This window comes from Simochromis diagramma, unplaced genomic scaffold (assembly GCF_900408965.1).
Source record: "Simochromis diagramma unplaced genomic scaffold, fSimDia1.1 OVJJ01000026.1, whole genome shotgun sequence".
Taxonomy (NCBI): domain Eukaryota; kingdom Metazoa; phylum Chordata; class Actinopteri; order Cichliformes; family Cichlidae; genus Simochromis; species Simochromis diagramma.
Window position 1 is genome coordinate 9,616,124 of NW_024386985.1, and position 19,315 is coordinate 9,635,438.

Sequence of the window (19,315 nt, forward strand, 5' to 3'; positions counted from 1 at the left end):
CGCTGCAGATGTGCTTTTTAAATCAATTTAATGTTTAATATGAAGTTCCCATAATAAATGTAGCTGATTAAAAACAAATATTTAAAAGAAATATAAACCACCAGTAATAATCAAAATTTCTGAAATTCCAAGTATGCAATTATTTTTCATCTAACAGAAACTCTTTTTATTTAAAGCAGTGGACTCTCTTGATCTACAGTGTAGAGGTGGGCACAGGACGCTGCTTTTTATTTTTTAATCAAATGCAAAAAATAGAAAAAGACATGTAGGTTTATGCTTTAATCTTAAAAAGTACTTTAGGAAAAGGTTAGGGAAAAAAAGGAAATCCTTACACACATTAACGATTATATGTGATCTGATTGACACTGGCCAGGCGTGGGTACACATCACAAATCACACACCAGTGTTAATTCATAGCTTGCCTGATTTTAGCATATTAGAGGGGTTATGTCTGTCAGAGCATATCTTAACCAAATTAGTTTTACTTTTATGCCCAGCTTGGCCACAGTAGTTCAAAATCTGTTTCATAAAATATGGTTATAGTCACATCTTTAGTGCCTTTAGTTGAGGAAAAAAACACCTCAGTATTGTGTCCTTTTAATTTCACTTACATGATCCATTATTTTCAGCCAATGCATGATGAACTGTGCGTATATAGTATTAAAATTAGTATCATGCTTCTTTCTTTGATTCTATATTCATACAGTTTTCTGATGTAGTGACCTTAAACCAGTGATTGCGAATGAAAGTTTGCTACACTCTGTGCTCTGGTTTATTAATATTAGCCGCCAGCACTTTTTAAACACACCTACAGAGAGGCCACAAGTGCTCTGATCATTTCAATCTCCTGCTGTAGCTTCAGCCTTTATTCTATTATGAACAGAGTAGTGCAGGTGCATGGCTACGGCCAGATAACATGGCGCCAGATCTTCAGAATGTACTTGAATTTAAAAAATAATACATAAATAAAAGTTACACGATTTATATGCATCCAATTTATTTACTTGTCCAACTTGGTGGTTGTGGAATAGCTGAAGTCTATCCCAAGCTGTTACAGGGTGAGATGTAGAACTCCTGTCCATCACAGGGCTAGCATAGAGAGACAGACAATCACTCACACGCAAAGATCCACACACAAGACTAACCAGTTAACCCAGCATGCATGCTTCTCAGACCATGCTAACCTAAGTCAGCTCACCGTGATTAATGTCTAACAAAGGAAAAATAATGGCCTTTCTCAAAAAATACGCTCAAAAAGTAAAAAGTGTGCTACTTTATTCTATATAGACAAGCTAATGGAGTTATTTCCATGTTTAATTCAGTTCAAATATTGTTTCACACACGTATATTACAGAATAAAAGCAAGAAATAAAGAAACCTGGGTTAAATAACCAGACCTGATTTGAATCTGATAAAAAAAAAAAGCTAATTAAATCTTTAAGTTTAACTGCTAATCTCCCATCATGTTGTTCCTACTGGCTTAAGGCTGGATGGCCTCCACAGGCCCTTTGATGATGTCTCCCCTCCAGGAGAGAGAGATGTGACGATCGGAGATATTAGAGAGACAGTATCCTGCTGTTTCCCCTCTTCACTCCCAGAATAACAAGGAATATCTTGGTTCAGTGGCCAGCAACTGCTGAAGGGCATGCTGTCCACAGTCCCTCAGAGACACCGACGCTGTGTGTGAAAGATTGTGAGACTGGTACAGCACATCAACAGCGAGAAAAGCAGACCTCAGACCCCTGCTTTTACGCAGTGTTTGAGCATCTATATCCAACTAAAGCAGGCCGTGTTCAAAACATCAGATGACATCAGCCAGTATATAATCTGATAAATGAAAATGAAAAATTAAAGAAATGGGAGAAACACACGTTATGTAATTTATCCACCAGAGGACAGTTATGGCAACACACATCCAGCTTATCCATGCAGAGTCAGGCAGATTGGACAAAGTAATCCACGACTACCTGTGATAAGAAAACAATGCTTTTAAGCAGCATTGTCACATTGTTTTTTCTACCCTTTTCTCTAGCATGACACTACAAAAACATTCAAACCACCATAAAAATGCTAGTAACAGTCTTGTTGGCATAAATGTCTCATGAAGTGAAGTCAAGTGTTGAATATTTCCATCACTAGTTTTGGAGCTTCAGTGGTGTTTTGACAAAATTTGAAATTATATGTGTAAAGTTCAATTTCTCATTTCCTTCCACGACCAGCATCTTAACTTGTTTTACCTTTGTGAGTAGACTTTTGATTTTATTTTTCTACTCTAATTAGAGTTTGGCAGATATGTCAGATAGAACCGAGGTCCGCTACTTTATCATAACTTATTGAATCTTCCCATCCATCCATCCGTCCATTTGGACGGTGGGAGGAAGCCGTCTTCCCATTGCACTAAATTTTCTTCTGAAAGGTGGCACTTTCACCTTTGTACTTGTCTTAGATGTCAAGCACACAGAGAACCTAAAACCAGAAAGGGAGGTCAGTAATGTGTTTTTAATGCTAAAAAAGTGACGTTAATTAGACCAAAGCTTCTGTGAACGTTTTCAGCTTTTTATTAAAAAAGCTGGTATTGATTATATGTATTTTTCTACTGTCTAAGCTCTACTTGCTACCAAGACAAAGTGAAGCAATTGAATTTATGCAGTCATTTAATTCTCTGCTCTCTTTGAATCAGAGTCCCTCTTTGTCACCTCACCACCCACCCAGAGATAATTCAATAACCTCTGCAAATGAGCTCTGTGTGTGTGTGTGTGTGTGTGTGTGTGTGTGTGTGTGTGTGTGTGTGTGTGTGTGTACGTTTGTGTGCGTGTGTGTGTGTGCGTGTGTGTGTGTGTGCACATGTACATCCTTAGCTGCCAATTTCAGGTCAATCAGAGGTGATAATAATAATCATTACTCCAATTATTAAATTTAGAAGACATGACTCACAGAATGATTATCTGTTTCTGCTGAGGTGGTTGGTGTCTCTCTGTGTGTGTTTGTGTGTCATAGGTCCCATGTTATAATAGTGTCACTCTACTCTGCCATGTCGCACTTCTGGAGTAGCTTCAGAGAGAGCAGATGTGTGTGTTTAGCCTCTGATGTATAAGGCTCCAACCCCTAGCATGCACTCAAGGGCTACTGGGTTATTATGTTGACTCTGTGTCTCTGCTCCCAGCATGCATCTGGCATAGACAATAACAACAAAGCAGACATTTAGTGTGACTAACAGAGGGGCTATTGCATATTATGCTGTGAATTGTGAGCGTGTGTTTGTGTTTGTGCGTGTTGTGAGTGAGGGCACAGATGAAGTGATCAAGTCGACAGCTTGCCGAGCTGTGATTGTCACTGATCCCCCCCTCTGTCCTCGGGAAAAACAGTGCCATCTGCCACGGGGCACAGGCAATGCCAGCTTGGCACTCCCCACCCAGACTAAACTAGAGAGGGCAGGGGAGCTAGAAACAATTTAATGTAGGATACAAGGTCTCTGTGTGACTGTGTGTTTTTGTGAGTATATACTTAAGGGGGTTTACATGAGATGATTATGCTTCCCACATGGTTTGGAAGTATAGATGAGTGCATCCTAACTTTCTGGTATAAGTTTTTTCAAGTTACCGGTTTGCAGCAGACAGTTTAATTATTAAGAAAGAATAAATAAACTTGCTTTTTATAAAGATGTAGAGTCAGTTTGCTTCGTATGTGTTTTTAAAACATATATATATGTAAATACAGGGCTTTTTGTTTGCATCTTTACAGTTTAAAGCTCATCTGTATCATTATGTCATTCCCTGCTACAGGTCCTCCAACACCACCATGCTGTCCATGAGATCTCTTACATTGCCAAGGACATCACGGACCACCGAGCCTTTGGCTATGTCTGCGGAAAAGAAGGGAACCACCGCTTTGTGGCTATCAAAACCGCGCAGTCGGTTAGTATTTATGTACATTCAGTCCAATAAGCGGAAAATGAACCCAAACCCCCACCTTTCACCTTCACCATTTTCTGAGCTCTTCCGACATTTACATTTGGAAATATCTAAACTAGTGCTGTCAGCGTTACTCTCGTTAAAATGACGTGAATGGGGCTGGACAGCGCTAATGCGTTAACGAGCTAACCGCGCTAATGCATTGATGCCTTGCAGCCCCACGCACGGGGCGATCAGCACTAACTCGCTAATAGAGATTTGCCGCGTTAATGCAGTTATGGCGTTAATGTCATTTTAATGAGATTAACGCTGACGGCACTAATCTAAACATAGAAAATAAGTGATGCTGGCCAGTGCTGATGTTACAGTCCTACTCCACTGTTATAGCTTGAAGTCTTTGGCGCTTCTGAACTGTTGGTCATGATTTAGATTTTCTAAAACTGAAAACAGAGCCCAGAGGATGTTCAGTATTGTTTCCTCTCACCCCGCATGAATAACAATATGGTATTTTATGGATTTTTCATCCAACGACACAAAAAGACGTTGTGTAGCCCAGCTCTCTTTGTGTTTAGGTTAATTTATGATTCATCAGGCTCTTTGCTCAGTAACATGAACCTCTTGACATTTAGATAAGGACCCTTGAATACCAGCTCGTGTCGCTTTGTGCTGTTCATCAAACAAACTGTTTACCGAGTAGATCTGCAGCTTTAGGTTTTGTGTGTTCAGAACAGCGCAGCTTCGGTTCTGCGTCGGCATACTCTATATAATATTGAGTACTTCTTTCAGACCTTTTATGATTGTTGCTGCTGTTGTTGTATGCGCCTGGCTTGTTTCGTCTGGATTCAGCTGGCTCTCTCTGTAGCCATATTGATTTCCCATAGTGAGTCGATGAGGGTTTGAGTGTGTGTCACCAGCCCTAATGGCATATCCATCCTCCTAGGGCCATGAACCGTGGCTCTTTGACTGAGACAGATATGCGCCAGTCTGCACTCACAAATACAGCAGCCGCATTTCCATTAAAAAACAGTTGTTCAGAAAATGTTACCCTGCGTAACAGTGAAGCACAACGGTAAGTTCTCATCCGTCAGCTATGCTGCCTTTTGCCTGATGTGTGCCTGAGGAAAGGTCATAATTATGTTTTACTTCCATTTTCAGGATTTGAACCAGCCATCACTAACACTCAGACTATTAGTTGTGGAGCAGACAATAAGAGGGATGGAGGCACAGAGCTCATGGCCGAGGCTGTAATTGGAAAGTAACTGCTTTGATGTGAATTAACAAAGTGTCTCTGTTGTCATGAAGACTAAGACTTAAAGATGTTCCGAACAGGCCAATTTAAGGTCGCGTTCAAAAGTAATTGGCTTACCACTCAAATCAAAGTCTCAGGACAAGAAAGACCAGTTTTTATTTAGCCAGTTTTAGTGAAGATAGCAAGACTCTAATTGTGAATAGAGGATTGTCAGTCATTGTTATAACTTTTCTAAAAAAGTTGCAGCTGTAATTAGCATGACTCGCTTTTGTTGTTTCAAAACCTAGGTTTCAATTTGTAGAGAGGCTACAGAGAGTTCAAATGTAGTTTAATGTATTACATAATTTATGACACAGTAACAGATTTAGCCAGTAAATCCTTTATTTTGAGCCCATAGAAATTATTTAAACAAAGTTAACAACATGAGTCTTTTTCTCTAAGTAGTCCACTTTTGCACATCCTCGTTTTTATTTTTCTGATCATTTTTCTAATGCACATGCTTCCTCGTGTAAATTCTCCTAAAGGTTTTCAACATGACTTCCAGATTTAACGATTTTCTGAATTTCATAAAACCGAAATAATTGAATTGAATTTAGACAAGACAGGTTTAACAAAAATCAGTTCACCAAGAAATACGTTCAGGAATATCCTCAAGATATTCCGCTAACAACCAACAGCAGAATTTAATTTGGGCAATGAGAGTGAATCTCTTGCATTAATATTTAGTAGAATTGGAGACTCATCTTCTGCTCTAAAATCCTGATCCGGGCAGATTTTATTAGAACTGTGTCTGCAGTAAAAGTCTTTATCGTTACTTTTTGTTGGAATCATTTATCAGGTTTGCCGTAGGCTATGAATTAGTCATCTGTGCTGAACTGAGGTTATCTCATCTCTCTGGTCCTATGAGCAGGCCACTCCTCCTCAAAGTTTTCTGCATTAGCACTTTTAGAATTCAGTGATTTTCTCTGCTCACTCTCTTTTCATGCCTTGAGGTTTTGATCGAGGAAAAGCAAAAAAGAATGGGAGAGAAATCACAAGAGGAAGTGAGGATTAGAGCACGTATTGTCAAATGTAAAACGGATCTGAATTTAAAAGAGTGACAGTATGTTTCAGTGTTGGCTCAGCGGGAGAGAAGTTTACCCCAGCGTGTATGTCATGTGCCTTATTCGGCTCAGAATATCTTGCAGAAAGCCAACACTAAAATAGAACTACATTTTGCACAACATTCAGTCTATGAACTCTGGCTGCACTCCGCATAGCTCCAGTCAATAATTGATTGGGTTTGAAAGACCGTTGTACTATAAGACTCTTTGTTATTGCGCTGTGACAGTAGTTATAGGTTGTGAGTCATCTCGCTGGTTTGTTGTCACCACTTTTGTTCATTCGAGGAAAGAGGTACAAAGGTAACACAAGGCTACAATTTTTGCTGCGTGAAGCAATAGATCATGCAGTGACTGTGTTCACCCCCTGCCCGTTTCCATGAAAGTGTGCAGACAGCAATGTCTTAAACATATTTACGTGTTCTGAGTTACGTCCCCTACGCCTCAAGGGCAGTGTTTAATTACTTGAAGTGGCACAGAAAAAAAAGTGGCACAGAATTTTTGGCATCCTTCCCACTGTCGCCAAAGCACTTGCTCATAGCGGTTCATATGATTGTTGAGGTTTCCTCTGTTGTATTATTGTAGGGTCCACCTTACAATATAAAGCGCCTTGAGGCGACTGTTAGAGGTGGGTGGAACAATCCAAATATCGATAGTGTCGATACCAACTCTGGTATTGGTATCGGATCGATACTAACCAAATAGGATCGATACTTTGTTTCAGTAAGTAGCCCACTGAATTGTGTTAAATTATAGATTTTGGGGGAATTAAACAATACACCTCAAACACGCACTATGAAACATGTCAAACAACAGAATTTGACCCAAAACGCTTTAGAGAAGTTGGAAGATGTGTTTTGTTGTGATAACTAAGTATTATAGAACGTAAAAATCAGAGTGAGTTAGTGGTGATGAGCCGTCTCTTAAGTCATCACACACTGTCTCCCGAACATAAGCTGCCTTTACAGGTTAAAAGTATCGGTACTGGTATCAGCACTTGGTTTACTTGGTATCGGATCGATACTAAAATCTGCAGTATCCCACAGCACTAGTGACTGATGTTGTGATGAACAAAATTGAATTACATTTTTTCTTATTTTTATACTGGGAAAAGATTCCTGAAAAGCTAGGCAATTAGTCTTTCTTCTGTTACAGTTTTATTTGGGCAATTTAAATTATGAGGGTGTATTCTGCTGGATCAGCTTTCTGTAGGCAGAAGTTGAAGTATAATCAAAGAAGAGCACTTTGTGTAATACATCTTTGAGAATGAAAACTTGTCAGATCCCGTACAGCAGTTTCTAATGCCTGTTCTTTTCTTTTTTTTATCTCTACTATGTATGTACAGAATTACAAGTTAAATCTACAAGGAGCATTTAAAAAGTTGCACGACTCTGTCTGTAAAATGCAAAGAAACCTGATTTTTATCCTAGATGACTTCTCCTTTTAAGTTAAATCACTCTATGGTCCTGTTCTAACCAGTTGTGCTTGTTTTCCTGCAATGCATACTGGATGTCCTCTAGTGTCTAGAAGTGGTGGCCCTTTGATAAGTCTTGGGGAACCACATCTAATTAGTTGGCACCACAATTCAGGGTGTTTCCGGTGAGTGTTGTCCCTCACATGGTTCAAGACATTACAGTAGAGCCTCAGTCTGGAGGATTACCTCAGAGTGCACAACCCTGTGAAGGTAAAAAGCAGAACCTGCTCTTGGTCACACTCCTGACTGATGTGCTTTCTTCCACCTTTTACTCCAGAAACAGCTGTTCTGTATTTGGGTCACAGTCAGCGATCAGGGTCTCTTAATGGGTCATGTCAAACTCACTCACATCTTCACGGAAAGCTTCATAACTCAAAAAGAAAGCTCAGTAGAGACACAGAAGAGGCCTCTTCTCTGTGCATGTTTGTCAAATTGCAAATGCAAATCTGAAAAACTTGCAAGGGTAATGATCAGAATCACCTTTACTTGTCTTAAAAGTCAGAATTTACTAAAAAAGTTGAAGAGAAATGTGCACTTGTTAGAATTTAAAGCAGGGTGTGTGATAAAGTGACAGTGAGATGGGACAGATTAAATGTTTTGGCCTGAGGCCTCTGCATCATTAAAGTGAATGAGGTGGTATCTTTTTCCGCACTGTTCATGTCAGTCTGATCATGGCCTTAAACTCCTGTCGTGAAGTTGGGCAGGGAAATTAATCACCACATAACCAGAATGAACATGCAGTTCTTGAGTTCTGATCGGTGTTGTGCTCCTGTTAATGTGTGTGCCTGTGTTAATGGTTGGATAATGTGTCCTCGTCCTAGGCTGAACCTGTGATTCTGGACCTGCGGGACTTGTTCCAGCTTATCTATGACATAAAGCAGAGAGAGGAGAAGGAGAAGAAGGCCCAAAAAGACAAGCAGTGTGAGCAGGCGGTGTACCAGGTACTCTTCTCAACTCTCTGGTATTTTTTTTTTTTCTTTTAAACAATTTCCTTAATCATCTGCCATAAGTATGATGAGGTTCATGTGAGAGACTCTTGACAGATGAGTCAGGTAAGACTTAAAAAAACATCAAAGAGTAACATACGGAGCACCCACTTTCAGGTTTCATCAGTGGTACCATCTGCCCATTGTGCTTATTCACCTTCCTCTGTTCTGTCTTCTGTACGTCTCCTGTTTAATTTTCTCTTTATCTCTCTGACTCGCTCTCTCTCTGATGATTGCCAAATGATTATCTGAATGCTGGGAAGCCGCTATGTCTCGCTGTGCTTTCCGCCTACTCTCTCTACTTCACCGGCTTAACTCTCCGCCTCTTCCCTCTCTTCTTTCTTCTCACCCCTGCTCCTCTCTCTCCTCCCCGTTTGATCTCTCCCTCTCTTTCCTGCTGCCGCCGCTCATCCGCAGACAATACTGGAGGAGGATCTGGAGGACCCTGTCTACCAGGTAACTTCTTGACCAATCCCATTGCTGCTGTCACCTGCTGCATTTCTAGCCAGTCAGCTTGCTCCTCTGTGTGTGCACTGTGGGGAGACAGCTCCTGTTTGGGTAGATCTTCGTAATAAGCACAACACACGCTGTTTAGGGGTTTGCCGATGTATACAAAGAGCCAGTAGGAAACACTCATATCTGTGTGTTCGTGAGTCTGTAGCTGTGGGTGCATGATTAGCTGAGAGATGTGTTTGTTTTCTCAGTTGCTCTGGGTATTTATTACTGCTTAAAGCCTCCTCCGTGTGTCACTGGGATCTCTTCTTCAACTGCTTTTTAATGAGAACCTATTGACAATGCTGTTTGACTAATCACCTCTGCAGTTTTCTCTCAGTTTCTTTATCTTCCAATTTCCCTCCTGCTTCTTTTTTCCCCCTCTCTTTCCCGTGCTGCTGACGTTGTAGTACATTGTGTTTGAGGCGGGACACGAGCCCATCCGTGACCAATCAGAAGAGAGCATTTATCAGGTACTCACAAGCTCATCTTGTTTGCTTGTGTCTTATGTAGCTTTAAACTACAGTTACTGTGGTTAATCTGCTGACAGGGAGTTCCTAAAAGCGTTTAAGCTACAGAGATTTAATCACCTATTTACTGTCCAATCGGTACAAGGTGCATTACTCTTTAATGGGATAAATATACTGTGGCCTGCTCATAGAATTAATTGCCGTTTTTACACATGAAAACAGCAATTGTAGATACAGGAAATAAAGACTTTAAGAATCTGAGGCAAACAACCAGCCAACACTCTCCAGAGGGCCCTGATAGCTAAAGCTAGCTACTCCTGGGAGATGAGGCTTTCTCTGGGTGCACTCCTCAGAGATGTGGGTAGACCTCCGAGGGATAAAGAGGGGGAGGGTTGGGTGCGCGTGGAGGGGATGTGGAGGTTATTCCTGTTGTGTGTGTGGAAGGAAGACCCCTCCTCTTTTTCTCGCCTCCCCTCCCTCTTTTCCCAAGAAGATGAAAGAAAGCGGGGGAAAGAAAGATTAATCACCAGCCTCTCGTTTGATCTTTAAATAAAATGGATTGAAATAGAGGGAGCGCTGGCGCGTGCACAATCGTACGCAAACAAATACACGTACAAACAAACCCCCACACACACATCATGCGTAAAAAACGTGCGGCTCAGCCAGCCTCCAGCCACAGAGGAACTAATGTATGAATAAAGATGGCAGCTTCTGGAAATAAACATGTGAAAGAAGTAAACAAGGCATTGAAAGGAGGAGAAAGAATGGGACAGGCTGTGCTAGATAGATATCCACATTTTTCCTCTGTGCTATTTTTTGTTTTTCATTTACCACTCTGATTAGAGCACATCCAGCTGGGGAAGAATAAAACTTTGTTTCAAGCCTTGTGCCACTGTAGGAGAAATCAAACCGTAGGAATCTCAGGATTCATACATATCAGCATTTTGCTATCGCTGCTCATTGTTTCTTCTCATTACACACAGACTCAGATCTATCTGACTGTGTGACATAGAAATATTACATGTCTCCATGTGTGTGACAATGTGAGTTATTACATGTCTGTGGATGTGATAAGCTGCCTTATCCATTCTTTATTAGAGAGAGAGAGAGACCATCGCCACAGGCTGATAGTCTTCTGATTAACCTAGTAAATGAGTTCTCACTCAAAAGATTTTAATTCTGATTATCCCTGCACACACACAAACACTTTACTAGTGATTGATGTAATTCCAGGAGAGGCAGGTTACAGGGTTTTGTGTTGGCATCCAGTTTGTCGCAGTGCTGGAACAGTGATGAAGTGTAAAGTTTTATTGCTTAATTACTCCAGAGGTAACAGGCTCTCTTGGCTGTTCTCTGAATCTATTGGTCGATTGTATAGGTTCCCACCAGTCAGCAGAAGGAAGGGGTCTATGACGTCCCAAAGCGACACCCAGTGAGTGACCGTGTGTATGCCCGTGCCCGACCTCCCACCCCCCCTCAGCCTGCCTCCCCCTCTCAGACAAACCTCTCAGCTGTCCCACGTGTTACTCAACGTGGAAAGCCTTTCTGCTTCAGCGCTCCCCCATCATGCGGTCATGTGGAAGCTCTAATTTCGCATTTTATTCTACTTCCTTTTAAATATATCTCCCACACAGTGATCAGTATGTCTAATTTTCCCCTGAGAGGTTTGCTGGGATCCAGTGCCTCATGCAGTGTGCTGTGCTATTGTACTGCTTGTGCTGTAGTTATGGTGGCTGGTGCCGTTCTCCTCGTGCCCCGTGGTGCCTGCTCCTTATGGTTAACTGGGATAATGTGTGTGTTTGGATGTTTGTGTCATGTCAGCTTTCTCAGTGAAGCATGCTTGGCTGTGGTTTGGCCAGTCATGAAGCTTGCATGATGTTATCCCAGACTGCACTGATCACGTATTTTGTCACTGTTATATTTTCGTAAAAATGATGTTATTACGTCTGACTGTAAATGTGCATGACATCATATATTTAAAATATACTTGAGCTTTGTTGAGCAGTTTTTCACCCTGTCTGTGCCTTTTGAGTGAATGTTTGCAGTGGAAATCTGTATTCCTGTTTGCGTGTGTACATGCAAGCCTCTGTTCACACTGCCGGTAGTTATAATGAAAGATGACCTTGACCACTGTCAGGCTGTGCTATACCTCAGCTGCTCTTTATCTGCCCATAAAGATGGAAGTTATATTGCGGCCTGATTTAATCTACTAAAATCTTCACACTCACAATAATCAAGCTGTTGATCTGCTGGTGTGTGTTTTGGTTTATGAGTATTTGAGCTTATATTATTTGAACACACACTCCCATTTAGCTCTAATTATTTTGCAGAGCTCACCACCAGTGCCTGCAATCTCTTTGTGTATTCCACTGCTGTAATAGATCGCTAAACTGGACTCCTCAACGTCACTACTGGCAGTGACGATCTCACTCTATGAATTTTGGTAGTCTTGAAATCAGTCTCGCAGTTTTCTGGCTGTATATTATCCCCAGATTTAGTAAGAAGCTTACAGGCACTATAGTATTTCTGTTCTCTCCTCACCCAGCCCACAACACATGCTGTTATTTGGATTGCCTTTGTGTTGGCAGGTGTCTGAACGTGAACAAATCCAATATTTCTCTCTTGTTGTGCAACCAATTGGGCTAGTCAGTCCATTGTGGCTTAAATAAAGCAGATTCAAGTCTTTTCTGCTTCCCAGTCAGTCGGAATGTGAGCATAGATCACAGAAATATAAATGGACCAGAGAATTTTTTTTAATTTCCTTTGTGGCAGACAATTTGTAGGGTAATTTGCAGATACTTTCATTTAAATTAAAAATAAAATCCGGGCATCAAAGGGTTAAAAAGTGCTGCTGCGCTGATCTCTCTGTGGATTAAATGTTTCGAGCATGTTGCTCTTCAGTCAGTAGTGTGACACCAGAAGTCAAACTCTAGCCATCTTATCATATCGTAAATATATGCACGCTCCTGATGTCCAAGTAAGGTTTATTTATATAGCACTTTTAAGACATTAAGGTGTTAAAAACACAGTCAAAATGAACACATCTGAATCAAGTAACACACACAAAAACATGACCCTGTCTGAATATGATTTTTTTTAAAGGATACCACAGAGTTAAGGGTGCAAATTGAGAGAAGTAAGCTGTTCCACAGGTTTGGAGTTTACAGCTCTCATTAGTTTTCAGACGGGTGCGTGGAATCACAAAAAGAGCTCTACCTGTGGATCTAAAGATCCAGTTTGGTAAATATGGAGTTATTATGGTGAAAGGAATTTAAGGGAAATTTTATGGTTATATGAAGTGACAACTTGGTTTTCAGTGTTGCTAAAATAAAGTTGAAATAATGTGTAAACATAGACATTAGGATGTAATCTTCTTATTCTGTTGTCTATAGCAGAAATGTTGGTAGCTGAGTGACCAGACACAGCAGCAGGTTTGTTATTTGTAGTGGATTCAATATTTATTTTATTGACAATAGAAATTCACCGTCCTCTCAGAGGGACTGACAGTAGACAACAGTGCAACATGACATCGATGTACACAGTACACCTAGATGAAATGATCTCATCGGCTGAAATGTGACCTCCTGTCTAAAGCAGTCTCTTCTCTTGTTTAATCTGTCACCGTCTTAAATGATGGCAAATCAATAAAACACACACACACACACACGCACACATAAAGCGATTCCAATCTACTGAGCCCTTGACCCTCTGGGACCTGAGCGAGTCTGTTGAATCAACAGCAGCCCTCAACACCTTAGAGTTCACATGCAGAGGTCAGTGTATTTCCACCACACATCATGGCCAACTCAAACACTGTACTACCTTAATAGAATATGACTGTAGACTGCTTATAAAAGATGGACAAGTGATTACTTGGTGACTTATTAGTAAAACACAAGATTGCCCTTAATAAAACTGAAGTGCAGACTTTGTGCTGTTTGTATGTTAAGCACACAGAAAGGCATATTTTTTGTTAGGTAATTGCAATACATCTCCTTCAGTACAGTTAATATGAAGGGGGAAATGAGTGATAGAAACCCGAAGTAGAAGGCTGTGAATGTGTTTATTCCAGTGTTAAAATTGGGTGTTTTAACACTGGACTTCAAGGAGATTGACTCACTTTGGTATCAACCTGAATTTGAAAGTTGCAGAACTGCAGATATTGGCACTCATGCATTGGCTTCAGTAGCATGATCAGTGACATCATCACAAATATTTAGCTTGTTGTTGATTTTGTGGCATTTGGAACAAGTATTCCCAACAGGGAAGATGATGGAAAAACTATCCAATAGCAACACTCATAACACGGTTGATGGGCGTTTCTTCTCTGCCTTCTTTATTTATATATCACCAAACAACTGATGCTGGCATACATATTGGTCGGGCTCTATAAATTACATTGTGTGTGTTTGTGTGTGTGGTGGCCTGTGAGACAGAAAGGGAGAAAAAGAGCTCTAAAAATTAGTTATTGTTATCCATTGTGTGTCCGGTTGTGTTATGAGTTTCGTTGTGTGTGTGTGTGTGTGTGTGGCTTTGCGTGTGGCAGGTCAGCAGGGTTTTTTTTGGTGCGTGCCAATGTGATCAGTCACACGGCAGGGGATCAGCAAGGTGGTGTTAATTAAAGGGGATGCGTTAATTGTATGCAGAACACATGTGCACAGGTAATTACTGTTTCCCTAGAGACGGCTAATTGATAGGTGGCGGCAGTACTGATAAAGATAAAGGGCCAGGCAAAGAGATGGCGAGAGTGTATAATGGGCGCAGAGGGATAATTGGCAGGGCAAAAGAGAGAGAGGGTTGGTCAGACTGGGAAAGTGAAGGAAGAAAGATGGAGAGAAATAGGCAGCAGCAGAGTGGAGCTTTAAGTGATGAACACAGCAGATCCTGCATGATTTAAAATATGCTCCACCCATCCAAAAAACATCAGATGGATTAAAATTTAGATTTTAAATAAAAATTAATATGGTTAGTATTGAGCAATCTGTTATTGTTCTTTTCACTGTCAACTAATGCTGGCCATATCTCATGCTTTCCTGCAACGAAAATAATACATTCACGATTGCTGTCATTCAGTGAATACTATAGCTCTGCCAGACCGATCTGACGTCATTTTTTAGTGCCAGTGTTGGTGAAAGGAACCGCAAAGCCCATCACTGTGCTGTAGCCTACAAAATGTAGTTGTTTTGTGCAATCAGATTGGAGTGCAAAATACATGGGAGTAGTGTGTTGGTATGACCCTTTCACATGTCTTATTTTCCCCGGCTATAGGTTTTTAATGGCAAATGGGCTTTTTCCAATTATGTACTCCCTCACTGTGCTCTCACATGAAGCATGTTAGTTAAACCAGCTCTGTTTTCTATGTCTGCCTGCTTGTCAGTCTCACACTGTGGTTCCTGACACATGGGAGCAGGCTTTACAGAAACACAAATAGGGTTTAAACCCCAGCTCAGTGCTGTAGTTTAGACAAAAGGTAGGGATGATCTTTAAACCTCTTTAAATCTTCACTTGGTCTAAGTCAGACAAGAAGAACACTGTTCTGTGACTGCGCGTGTGTGTGTGTGTGTGTGTGCGCGTCCGTGCGTGCGTGTGTGTGCGCATCACTAGAACACCTGCAATCCATCATGTTCCTCTCTTTAAAGAGACTCATTCCACCTCCCTCTGTCCTCCTCTTTCTCTCAGCGTGTATGAAAGATAACTAACATGTTTGTGTGCGAGAACATTTTCATCCCACCTGCCATCTAACTCTGGGGTTGTGATTGCAGAATGGACATAAAAGAAAACCCCACCACCACCATCACCATCATCAACATCATCATTCTCATGAACAACCCCTTCACCAAGAACAAACCGAACAGCAGCAGCAGTCGCAGTCACATATGATAGACTTAGACCTGGATATGGTGACTCAGGTAAGTTGTTACAGTATACTAACATGCACTTTGTAGTTCAAACTAATGCAATGTTCAAAGCTCCAAACAGGGAACATACTGTCCTGAGCGTTAGTTGCCGTGAACTACTCTTTAATCACGTCCTCAGATGATCTTTGGTGTTCGCATCCTCGTCTGTACCTCCAACTCTGTTCTTCTGTAGTCATAAGTGACCCCAACTCTTAACCTCTGTCATTTATGAATAAAACATGCAACCTTGTTGTTGCCATAGTAACCAGGTTCAGGCAGGAGTAAAGTCAAGAGCCGCACGGGTGCACCCATGCATTCACGCCGCCGTGGTGTCCATGTGTGAAAGAGGACAAGCCAATGGAATAGAGAGAAAAACTCTCACTTAGCTCAGAGCGGAGGTCCTTTAAGGGCGGAGTAGACGTAAAGGTCAGAGTGTCTGTCAGAGAACTGGTGTGGGGGTCAGCAGGGTTAGCCGACAGCAGCGGTCATCGCGGCTCCGAGCACATTAATAAAGCATTCATAACACTATGATAATCACAGCAACCTGACCTCACCAACCCGCCGCCGCACACGTAAAGAATATTGAGCGAATGGAAACTGGACAGAAGGTCTATAAATATTCAACTTCCTGTGCTGTTTGAACACTCTCTGCAGTACATTTTCCCCGTGCATGTGGTTTCACATTAAAGAACATCAGCACGGGCTCTGTCATTGACGAATGATTCATTGATGAATGCCAGAGGAAATTTATTGTAAAGTTAGAAAAACTCTTAAAATGTGTTCTGTGAGTGGAAATCCTTTTATCAGTGCCTGTGAATGCACTATTTTGTCTATCTTGGATATCTGGCTTATCTTGTTGATTCCATTTTGTCTGCTTTGCTAAACTCTGCTGCAGCAGTAGTATATATTACAACTTCCTATCCCTCTTAGTAAAAAAAAAAAAAAAGCCTTCTAGACTCATAATGTAAAACACCATGCTCACAGATCCATTTTCTGATACGTGTAAAAAGAACTTTGTGGTCTATGCGTGACCCAGGAGAGTGAACAAAAGGGAAGATATTCTAAGAACATTCATTATCTCTAAAGAATTTATCTGCATCCATGATTTATGCTAATCTCTGACCATGTGTTCAAGGCTTAAATTCCTTTATCAACTAAAAATAGACTATCCTTCACTTGCCACCAGCCTAAAGATATTAATAATGTGCAAAAAAAGAGGAAGATACTAAAGTGAAGGATCATGTGAAACTGTGAAAGGAAACAGAGCGGTACAGAACCAATCCGGATTGAATACAAAGGCTGCTGTCTCCGATAGTTATTCCCTCTGGGACATACCACATATCTTCCACAAGAAGGAAACATTAATGACTTGTCCAAAAGACGACGCTGCTACAATAATGATACTAGAGGGTGTGGTAGTCTGCTTTTAGATCCACTGATGGAAAGAATCTTTATCTGAAGCAGGTGACAAAGATTGTGATAACTCCTGGTAGGTATGCCATCATAATCAATCATTTCATCTCATTATCCCATCTCTCCACACCCCTCTTTTACCTCTTCTGTTGCTGCCAAAGTCCTCAGGTAGGTAACTTTAACATACCGAGCTAATGTTGCGTTGCATGTGGTGTATGATGCACGTTGCACTGGAATGTAGAGCGATTCAGAAATTGCATGTAGTCTAATATTCCCGCGATTGTGCCTGACTGCTATTATGCTCTTTCTCTAATTCTCAGAATATCAACCAATTAGAAATTTTTGGAGACATGTCTACGCCTCCTGACATCACCTCTCCATCTGTGAGTAGCCGTTATACATACACAGTCTGTGATTTACGTCTTTTAAAATCATACCGGCATCTCCACTGAGTTGTCTCCTTTTCGTTGTCCGCCTGACCTCCAACCACAACCTGCACAGACTCCCGCCTCTCCAGCCAACACCCTGGACCCCTCACAGGGCTTGCAGCCTCCCACGGAACTGTTTGCTCCCTTCAATCCTGCGTCTGTGCCCTCAGGTAAGACCTTGTTTACGTTCTGCTTAAATACAAGGCTTCTAAAAGCCAGTGGGTAACAAGCTCAGCAGGAGAGACATGAAGGCAAACTGGAGACTAAGAAGATTCAGATGCAGGGGGCATCTGAAGAAGAGAAGAAAAGGGGTTGTGCTGAAATAAATATAGAGCGATGGAGCAGAAGCGAAACGTAGACGAGAGAAAGAGGAGAAAAGGTGGCATTGGTTGTGTGTTGAATATGAAAAGCATTATTATCCCGCGGCCTCAGATGCTGCTGATTTACTTGTGGCTGAGCCAACTGCGTCAGACAGGGGGAAAGTAATAAAACATGCCGCGATGATTGTAGTGAAGACTTCTTTGTGCACAGAGCTACTGTGTGTTTAGAAATTGGTATAAAGGTTTTGCATCTCTTTATTCACTCCCCTCAGCACCTCTGCTTGCCTCCTCTTTTCCGTTCTCTGTGCATGTGTCAGAGCAGCCAAGGTTAAATGTCAACTTTCTCCGCTGTAGTTAGCAAGCAGAGACTAGAACCAGGAGACTAGTGAGTGTGAAATACGAAACAGCTTTTACTGATGAATCTGAGTGATTTTAATGAGTGTGTTGAGTTCTACCTTTTCATAATGACTCTGCCTCATTCTGGAGGTAATTATAATAGTTCACCATGACCATTAAGAGACACTGCATTAGCCGCGGGCAAAAGTAGGGCAGCACTCTCTGGTGATGCATGTGCAGGTTTGTGTGTGGAAAAGCAGGCTATGCACTGTGGATATTCTAATCACTTTCTCTTTTGTCTTCTTTTCTTACTCTTTTAAAAAAAAAATGAAATAACTTATCTCAATCCACTCACAACCAGGTTATGTGACGATGGGAGCAGTACCTCCTGGCCACTGGTCCCAGCAGGCTTTTGCTGCCCAGACTCCGCTGGCCTTCGGGGTCCAATCTCCTCTAGGCCCGGTAGCCCAGGTGCTGCCAGGTGGCCAGCCTCTCATCTGGGGCCAGGCCAACATCTTCCCTGCCACCCAGCAGCAGTGGGCAGCCATGGCAGCAGGAGCCTTCCCCCCCACAGCCTACCTCCCAGCCCAGCCTGTGGGCACCCTGCCCGCCGCCATGTTCCAGACTCTCACCCCCGTCACGACTGTGACTCCAGCCGGCGAGAGCCATTCGAGCACTGGAGCCAGCGCTTCAGCTCCTTCCCCTTCAGCATCTTCGAGTCCACAGCATGGGGAGAGAGGAAAGAAGATGGGAAAGGAGATGTTCAAGGTGGGGAACTGATGAATACAGAGACGATTTTTACAAATAGTCTTCATAGTCCCATTCAAAATAAAAACTAAATATTCGTTTTTGCTCCTTGAATAATTAATCACAGTTAATTTTCTAATTTAAGTATTTTTTTAGAGTTGCACTATGTCTGGGACCAGTTTTTAATTGCTTGGGTAAGTCTGAAACAAGCCTTAGGGTGCAAAGAGTCATAAAAGTGGGACATGTAAGTACAAATGGACAGTCATACATATTTGGGTTGTATTTGATCATTTTAGCTATGTTGAGCAAATTAGTCTCATTTAACCCTTTAAAGGCTTCCAAAAAATTTTTGGAAATACATTTTGGTTCACATAGTTAGGCCACATACAAACACATCAAAAATGCACATTTTCATTAGGATTAGGATTCAACTAATCTGTAGTGTAAATACATGCATGTTCATATCAGAATTTTTCACTTGTAAAATCTCGT

General features: G+C 41.5%; 1 protein-coding gene across 3 annotated transcripts in view; it reads left to right on the forward strand.

Annotated features, from left to right (window-relative positions):
* The window catches only part of dab1a (DAB adaptor protein 1a), an 81,399-nt gene that overhangs the window by 52,163 nt on the left and 9,921 nt on the right, over window positions 1–19,315 (forward strand). Inside the window, exons 5-13 of one of the 3 annotated variants that reach the window (XM_040039967.1) lie at window positions 3,783–3,914; window positions 8,556–8,675; window positions 9,138–9,176; window positions 9,623–9,685; window positions 11,061–11,114; window positions 15,445–15,591; window positions 17,313–17,375; window positions 17,494–17,590; window positions 18,438–18,844. In XM_040039967.1, coding sequence (XP_039895901.1) covers window positions 3,783–3,914; window positions 8,556–8,675; window positions 9,138–9,176; window positions 9,623–9,685; window positions 11,061–11,114; window positions 15,445–15,591; window positions 17,313–17,375; window positions 17,494–17,590; window positions 18,438–18,844 — 1,122 coding nt within the window. The remainder of the gene's footprint in view (window positions 1–3,782; window positions 3,915–8,555; window positions 8,676–9,137; window positions 9,177–9,622; window positions 9,686–11,060; window positions 11,115–15,444; window positions 15,592–17,312; window positions 17,376–17,493; window positions 17,591–18,437; window positions 18,845–19,315) is intronic. The other 2 variants (XM_040039969.1, XM_040039970.1) reach the window with 2 other exon arrangements.